The following is a 9,391-nucleotide window of genomic DNA, read 5'->3' as shown; positions in this document are numbered from 1 at the left end:
GAGCCACAGGCACTGAGCCTAGATACAAATTCTTTATCATCAATGTGTGTTGCAAATATTTTCTCCAGTCCATGGCTTGTTTTCTTATTTTCTTAACAGTGCCTTTCAAAGAGCAAATGTTTTTAATTTTGATGAAGTCTAATTTATCTGTTTTCCTTTTATTTATGGATTATACTTTTATTATTATATCTAAGAAATCTCTTAAGATTTTTCTATTTTCTTCTACAAATTTTACAGTTTATGTTTTACATTTAGGTCTGTGACCCTTATTCCAAATGGCTTTTTAAAAACTGATTTATAAGGGCCTGGCACAATGGCTCACGCCTGTAATCCTAACACTCTGGCAGGCCAAGATGTGCAGATTGCTTGAACTCAGGAGTTGGAGATCACCCTGAGCAAAAGTGAGACCCTGTCTGTAGTCCCGGCCACTCACTAGGCTGAGACAAGAGGATCACTTGACCCCAGGAGTTTCAGGTTGCTGTGAGCTATGATGCCACAGCACTCTACCAAGGGCAACAAAGTGAGATTCTTTCTCAAAAATAAATAAATAAAAATAAAACAAAAACTTTATATTTACAAGTATAAAATCTATTCTAAAATAAATTATAATTTTAAAAGACTATTAATTTGACTTTTGATAAATATACTCAAAATTTCAGGTAGTAAAGATAAAGGATGTATAAGAAATTCTAGCTTCGGCTCGGTGCCTGTGGCTCAAGTGGCTAGGGCGCCAGCCACATACACCTAAGGTGGCAGGTTCAAATCCAGCCCAGGCCCACCAAAACAACAATGACAGCTGCAACCAAAAGATGGCCGGGCATTGTGGTGGTCGCCGATGATCCAGCTGTTTGGGAGGCTGAGGCAAGAGACTCGCTTGAGCCCAGGAGTGGGAGGTTGCTGTGAGCTATGATGCCATGGCACTCTGCCCAAGGGGATAACTTGAGGCTCTGTCTCAAAAAAAAAAAAAAAAAGACAATTCTAGCTTCATTAAACTTCAGAGTCTGTGCCTATTCCCTATTACAAATCATGAAATATTTTAGGTACACTGTGCTTATGTTACTGAACCACAATTCTCTATGGGACAAAAGATCTGCATTAGTCACACAGTACACAAACATCAGTATACCGCCTAACAACAAATTCCAAACCCAAAGTACTCTGGATATTTTTATGCTACAGGTATGTATAGATAGGACCTTCTGAGAAACACAGCCTGACAAAACAATCTTGGGTTACCTCCAAGTGGAAATTCAAACTGACTGAGAAAATTTAGACACTAAAATACCAGGATTTATTAAAAACTTTTCAGAAGAAAAAATTATAGCATATATGAAAAATAAAACTGTCCAAGAAAATCATACACATGGTCATCTAATCCATATTTATAGACCTAATGCTATAACAACAACTGCCCAATCTCTCATATAAAACCTCTCATATCACTGTACAGAACACACATCATCACTACTGCCATTGGTCGGATATGTCTCTCCTGCCTAAGGCACACAATAGGCCTTAATTTTAGACTATAAAGAATGATCTCTCTAAAGTCCCAAGTTAGAAATCTCATTGGGAACATCAGAAATAGATGGATAGAGACAAGGTAAAATTATATACAGAAGCAAGAAAATGATCACCTTAAAATCACAGTAATAGGATTGTGTGTGAAAACACCACACTGTATCCCGGAAGTGCATTAATGTACCTAATTACCATTCAATAAAAAATAATAATAAAAGAGAAAAATAAAAAATAATAATAAAAAAGAAAAAGAAAAAAAAATCATAGTAATAGTTGCTACTTATATTGGGGGTATATTTTTGTGTAAAGTTACTCCAAAAACATACTTCAGTTAGCTTCAACTGGACTCATAAGCCTATGATTTGTCCCACTACTTAAAAAACCATCTAAGAATCTTTGTTATAACCATTAAAAATTTACGCCTATTCCTCAGTTCCAGTATTTTACTGTGATTTCAAAGACTGCTTTGTCAAATATAGGTATCAAACACTTCTTTCTTACCCATTGCCCTGTTCAGAAATCTAGAGCAGAGGTACTCAAATTTCAGTGTAGGTAAGAGGTACCTTCGTAAAAATGCATTCGCCTGGGCCATACCTCTCAAAATACTGGGATGAAGCCCAGGATTCAACTTTTTTTTTTTTAGAATAATGAACACATTTATTACATAAACTAAGATAGGACAGAGGAAATATTTGCCTTTCCAAGCCTTGATTTTCCTCAGATAGAACTCCAGCTCCTATGCCTTCCAATAGCCATCTGCTTGGCCACACTGGCCTGGTCTTGATGCAGTGCATGCAAGAAGCTTGCCCTGCTGGAACTGCTCCTCCAGAAGACTGCTTATTAGTCTATATTTAAAACAAGTACCCCAGGTGATTTAAGTACCAATCATCCAGGGCCCACACTGTACCATTGATTTTATCTACAACAGTTCCCAGAAAGGCAGAAACCTCCGTCAGATCCCCGTCTAGACACCATCCCTCAATCACTCGTTTTAATTCTTCCATTCCATTTCCCCCCGAAAACTGCTTATCCTAACCCAGCGGTTCTCAACCTGTGGGTCACAACCCCTTTGGGGGTCGAACAACCCTTTCACAGGGGTCACCTAAATGCATCATGCATATCAAATATTTACATTATGATTCATAACAGTAGCAAAATCACAGTTATGAAGTAGCAACAAAAATAATTTTATGGTTGGGGGTCACCACAACATGAAGAACTATATGTATTAAAGGGTCGTGCCATTAGGAAGGTTGAGAACCACAGCCCTGACAGAACATATTTAATGTCTATCGCTTACATCATATCATCCTTTCTCTCTACAGCAAAGATATAAATAGGAATTGATATATAATATTTTTAATTTCTTGTGAGCATAAGGCTATAACTGTTAAAAAAGTATACACATACATACACAGAAAACTGTCACTACAAATACTGTAGAATGCAATTCATCAAAACACTATAAACATTTTAATTAAAATGCATTAAATGTAAAAATGTAAATTTTACTGGAAGACAAAAAATAATTGTCACACAGTAAAGGAGACAAAGGATACATGGCAATTAAATGCCATGTGAGATCTTGAAACAAGAGGACATTAGTAAAGTAACTAGCAAAATAAGCATAAAATCTATAGTTTCATTGGTAGTATTGTACCAATGTCAATTTTTCAGTTTTGATAATTATACTACAGTCCATACCAGATATTAGCATTAGGAGAACTGAGCAAAAGACACACAAGAACTCTCCAGTTATTATTTTTCCAACTTTTCTGTAAGTCTAAAATTATTTAAAATTAAAAGTTAATATGTTAAGAAAGAGTTCACAAGATTATGGAAAATATTAAAGTGCTTGACTTTCTTTTCTCATGAGTTAGAAGTCTTTGGATTCAAACAGGAGGGAGACAGCAGCAGAAGCTACAAAGTATACTGTAATTAGAAAATGGATTACTCAAACTTATAAGTATAACACATTCAAAGAATAGTCAAGGAAAATGCAGGTTGGAATTTATTATTGTTGACTCCAAATTGAGATGAAATTCCTGTACAGCTACAAAAATGCTTCAAAAACTACTGAAATAAATAATAAACTATGAACAAGAATTAAGAATGTAGACTCTAGTGTGGGCTATTTTAAAGATTGCTTCAATATCTATTTAAAATTGATGTATCTGATCCACTTCAAACAGCCAGTCACATATTTAGAAAACTAAATTCATATCTTCTAGACATTAAGGAAGAAAATAAGGCTTAAATTATTTTCTGCCAATGGAGTTCAGATATAAAATAAACCCGGGACTTGATATGAAGGCTCAAAACACAAAGTAACAGAGAGGCACAGGGCAGTTTTTATACACACTGAGCGGGTATTAAGACCATGCAAGTGATAAATCAAAAAATAGCCATAATTTCACAAAATTAGGGAGAAAAGCCTATCAACTAACTGAAAATAAAGCTGGTTAGCATGAGAAGGAAGTCCTGGAAGTACAATGTAACCACTGACCAAATAAAAATTATTTTATCGCATTTGTATCTCTTCATTAGATAGGTGAGACTAGTATCCCTCTCTTCTCATTGGGTCATGTATTTCTCCATGGCTGAATGCTGCTAGAATTAAATGGAGATGCAGCACCAACATTTTTCCTCCTTATTTTTTCATAGATTTACGTTCTAAGAAACTTTGTCCACACAAATAACACCTACTACATACAATGTATACTATGTGGCAGGCATTGTTCTAAGCACTTTACATCTTGATATATACTACAACAGCCCTATAAAGCATGTGTCATTAGCACCTTCCTTTTAGCAATGAGGAAAGTGAAGCCCAAGGTCACTCAGTAGAGCTGGGATCTGGGCCCAGGTAGTTGGCTGAATAGTCTGTGCTTCAAGCCACTAGACAATAATACTACTGCCTTTCTAGGCTGCAATCAACAAAATGCAACTCAGGAGTTTTCTACAGCAATGACACTCAGTTCTTCAAACTCCTTCCTAATTACATATCGAAAATCACAAAATGATCTGTCATTAAAATTTATGTTTAGGTCAGGCACAGTGCCTTGTGCCTATAATCTCAGCATTTTGGGAGGCCTAGGTGGGAGGATCAGTTGAGCCCAGGAGTTCAAAACCAAACTGGGCAACAAAGCGGGACCTTGTTCCTACAAAAAATAAAAAATTTCTAAACTTTTAAAAATAATGATCAGTGATTCACCAGCTGATATTTAGGTGTTATCCTTCAAGTCTGTTAAAAACAAATGGAAACCATGTTCATGCAAAAAGGATTTGTAATTCTGTTACTAGACTTCAATTAGACACCATTTTCTTTTTACTTTTCTTTGGAATCCTGAAAATTACTACACCCAAGGATAACACACCAGATTAATATTTGGGGGAGCACATTCTTTTATAAAGGTAAAAAACAGTAACTGTGAAAGGGAGGTGAGAAAGAAAAATTCATTTTCATGAGGCGATCTGTCAAAGCTCAACTTTAGGAAAGAGAACCAGAAACTGCCTCCTTTAAAACCATCCATGTCAACATAGCTCTTGGAAAGTGTTCCTACATATTCAAGAATATAAACCTAACAATTTGATTTCAGACTACAGCCACTTTCACAAACAACCTCTTCTTCTTTTAAGAATATTAATTATCGTTAATCAGTATTAACGATAATTAATGCCCCGATGTCAGGTACCTTTACAGGGAACAATACATGAGCATTACCTGGGAAAGTGATTAACCTTTTGTGCTTCAGAGAGGGTGCGAAGTAAGAAGGGTTTCAGGTGGGATCCTGTCCACATTAGATTATAGTCAGTGCTGCTTGGGTGAACCTGAGGGTAGATAGAAAGGTAAAAAAACATCAGAGCTAGCCCCTTTCCAAGAAGACCAATGGCATGCAAGTTCATAGTGATTTTTTATCCACAGGGGTGGCCTGGTTAAGAGGCGAGCCTGGTAAGAAGAAAGCAGAATATCATAGAACATGAGACAATCAGTTTAAAGAATGGGAGAGTTAGACAAATCCTAGATGCAGACAGTAAAATGAATTAACCATTCTATAGAAATCCATGGTGTCTCCTTACACTTTTGCATATCAAAGTATGAGATGAGGACCCAACCCCCAAATTCCTCTCTGCAACATTCTTACAGATAGTGAGTTAGAACTCATTACTTTACTCATTAGAATTCATTTGTCCATTCATGCAACACTTATGTAATCGGTCTCCATAACATGATAGGTACCATGTTAAATGCTGGAGATAAAACAGGAACAAAATATAAGCTTCAGAACCTCCTCAAAATGTCTCCTACAGATCTCAACTGAGAATAAAGAACTAGCAACAAGATTTTTATCAACTGTCTCAAAATATCTATAGTGGAAGTCTGTCCAGCATTTTTACCTGTCATTTTTGATATAACATCCCAATTTTCCAATTTTCTATGGTGAATAATGTACTCCTTGGTTTTAAAGGACCTGTCCATTACCCATTCTCCCCAGGCCCCAAGGAGTGAATCCATGACCCATGCCAGGCCAATCATCTGGTTTCCAGAATGTGATTCTAGATCAAAGAAAGGCACAATGATGAATGTACTCCAGCAACTTCCATGGCAGTGCCCTAAAGAGATGATCCTGAAGATTCCTATTCCTTGATACATGGGACTGTCCTGGTTTCTCTCCTTCCAAAGGCCTGTCTTTTCAGCTTTTTCTCTGACTCTGATAGTCCCCTCTGCAAACCTTTCCTTTTGGTTTAAGTTAGGCAGAGTCTGCTTCTGTTGCTTGCAGTCAAAGAATCTAAATTGGAGGGTGGTGCCTGTGGCTCAGGGAGTATGACACTGGCCCCATAGAGCAGGGGTGGCAGGTTTGAACCTGGCCCAGCCAAAACAGCAAAAAAAAAAGAATCTAAACTGGATATCAGACAATTTAGATTGCCCAAATTGGATATTAGATAATTTAGATTGCCCAAATTAGATATCAGACAATTTAGATTGCCCAAAAACATAGCAAGAAAAAAATTAAAGAAAAAACAATCGTGTGGAAATGTTTTCCAGGTATTACAAGGAGAAACTGATGAAGCCACCCAGTAATTCAATCCAAGTTCTGCATCATCCTTAAGCATTGGTCCTGTGAACTTTCTAAACCTGGCCCTATTAATAATTGGTGAAGTCAGTTAGGTGGCTAGGATTTTCAGCTTCTGAGCAGATTAGTAAAAACAAGCTTACTTCATGAAATCCATGGGCTGTCAGAATGCTGCGTACCAGGCGACTGTCTGTTCGCACAATCTTGTAAGACAAATGATAACGTTCTAAAGAAAAACACAGAATCAAATTCAGTAATCAAAAAGTTAACCAATAAAAACAGAAATAAACTGTAAGATGGGAGCTTCCTTAATTATATTCCATAATATTTTACTGCTACCCGTACTGGACCAAGGTTCATAACCTAAGACAAGCTAGAATTCACAAAATGTACACAGAGAGAAAATTGACATCTTTGTTTTCTTTTCTTTCTTTCTTTTTTTTGAGATAGCGTCCTGCTCTGTACCTGGACTAGAGTGCAGTGGCATCATCATAGCTCACTGCAACCTCCTGGGCTGAGGTAATCTTCCTGCCTCAGCCTCATGAGTAGTTCCAGTTGCATGCATGTGCCACCATGCCCAGCTAATTTTTCTATTTTTAGTAGAGATGGGGGTCATGCTGTCTTGTACTCCCAGCTTTAAGCAATCCTCCTGCCTCAGCCTTCCAGAGTGCTTGGATTATAGGCATCAGCTGCACTGCACCTGGCCTTGTTCTCACTAATTTCTAACTGAAATTTAATAATGCCGCCAATTAGGAATGTAGGAACAAAGCAGGTAGTATTAACAGCATCTGTGACCGTGTCACCAATAGACATCAAATATTTTAATATTATTTTACAACTGTTAAAATTATGTCAAAATATCACTGGTTCTCACAGTATTTAAAAATTACAGACCTTCTATTAGAACATTTAATGCACTAATTTAAAAAGCAAATATATCACAAATATTTTAATATTGTCATTACTATATGTTAAAACATTTGATTTCCTTTGTAAACATACTTTTTTCTCCACTTAACAACATCATTCATAGAAGAGACTATAGGCTTCTCCAGATAGTTGAAGGGGTCTACTGTACCCAAAAGGTTAAGAACACCTGCTCTAAATAGCACTCAGTGTCCTATAATGCTGGTTACCACTAAGTATTATCTTAGATCAGAGGTTAGAAACTGGTGGGTCAATAGCCAAATCCAGCCTGCAAACATGGGTTGTTCATTCCTCATGGTGTTCTGAAAATAAAACAGAGTTAGGTGCTAACCTCTTGAAGTGGGAAGCATTCATATATAATAAAAATCCAGACTTCTAGGCTTCTCTTAAAGAACCTGGGAACTGTGGGCTCTCTTCCTTCTTTCCAAAGGCAAGAGTCAACTAGAGAACTGCAGCTGCTCCCTTCAGACCAGCTCCCCGCTCCACAGTTCCTCTACCCAGCCTACTTCATTCATTCAGCTTTCCTGCCAAGCCTCTGCAAGCATCTGTGTTTGTATTGTGTCTAAGAAGAAAGTCTGAAACATGTGAGATTTTAATATATGCCCCAAAGACTAATGTTTTCTCTTTCTGTCCACCACTAAAAACTGTTTGGCTAAGAATTCTAAAAATTTCTTTTTAAGAGGACTGCATATTGAATAATTTCTCAATGAATACTGAACAGACTCTTACACACAGACTCTTGACCAATATTCAGCCTCTATAGTTAAAGAAATCATGTCTTTTCATGAGGTTATGTGAAAATATCCACAAATCTCTACTGCTACTTGGCCAGCCCTAGCAGTAAAACATGCAAATCCCCCACACAGAGGGATTAACACAAAAAGGCCAGTCTATAGTTTTCATTCATGTAGCACACTTTTAAAGTCAAGTTACATGGTTTTCCCAATGATCAGTCACAATACAGAATCATGTAATTACTTTAGTGCAGAATATAAACTAAGAAACAGTATAATGCACTGCTTGAAAATATGTGTTCAGGGCCAGGCACAGGGGCTCACACTTGTATTCCTAGCACTCTGCAAAGTCAAGGAGGGAGGATCCTTGAGTTTAGGAATTCAACATCAGCCTGAGCAAAAGACAGACCCCATCTCTACAAAAAAACAGAAAAATTAGTCAGGCATTGTGGCAGGTGCCTATAATCCCAACTACTGGGAGGCTAAGGCAGAAGGATCGCTTAAACCCAGACGTTTGAGGTGGTTGTGAGCAAGGCTGACACCATGGCACTCCAGCCTGGACAACAGAATAAGACTCTATCTCAAAAAAAGAGAGAAAAGGCTTGGTGCCCATAGCTCAGTAGTTAGGGCTCCAGCCAAATACATTGAGGCTGGCAGGTTCGAACCCAGCCCAGACCTGCTAAACAACAATGACAACTACAACAACAACAAAAATAGCCTGGCATTTTGGCAGGTGCCTATAGTCCTAGCTACTCAGGAGGCTGAGGCAAAAGAATTGTTTAAGCCCAAGAGTTGGAGGTTGCTATGATCGGTGACGCCATAGCACTCTACAGAGGGTGACATAGAAAATGTGTTCTGGCCAGGCCCTATAATCTTAGCACTTCAGGAGGCCAAGGTGAGAAGATTGCTTAAGGCCAGGAGTTTGAGATCAGCCTGGGCAACATAGCAAGAACTTATCTCTACTAAAAATATATCAATAAGCTGGGAGTGTTAGCACACCACTCAAAAGTCCTAGCTACACAAGAAGCTAAGGCAGGAGGATTGCTTGGACCCAGGAATTCAAGATTATATGAACTATGATTTGGCTACTGCACTCTAGCTTGGTGACCCAGCAAGACTCTGTCTCAAAAAAGA

General features: G+C 37.8%; 1 protein-coding gene across 1 annotated transcript in view; it reads right to left on the bottom strand.

Annotated features, from left to right (window-relative positions):
* Positions 1-9,391, bottom strand: part of TTLL5 (tubulin tyrosine ligase like 5) — a 308,822-nt gene that overhangs the window by 279,042 nt on the left and 20,389 nt on the right. The window contains exons 4-5 of the mRNA XM_023511518.1: positions 6,740-6,822; positions 5,246-5,352 (exon numbers count right to left, since the gene is read on the bottom strand). Of these exons, the coding sequence (XP_023367286.1) occupies positions 5,246-5,352; positions 6,740-6,822 (190 nt within the window). The remainder of the gene's footprint in view (positions 1-5,245; positions 5,353-6,739; positions 6,823-9,391) is intronic.

Source organism: Otolemur garnettii, unplaced genomic scaffold (assembly GCF_000181295.1).
Source record: "Otolemur garnettii isolate 467f Iridium unplaced genomic scaffold, OtoGar3 scaffold00020, whole genome shotgun sequence".
Taxonomy (NCBI): Eukaryota; Metazoa; Chordata; class Mammalia; order Primates; family Galagidae; genus Otolemur; species Otolemur garnettii.
Note: the sequence above shows the minus strand (reverse complement) of the source record. Positions and strands in the feature narration are given on the sequence as shown.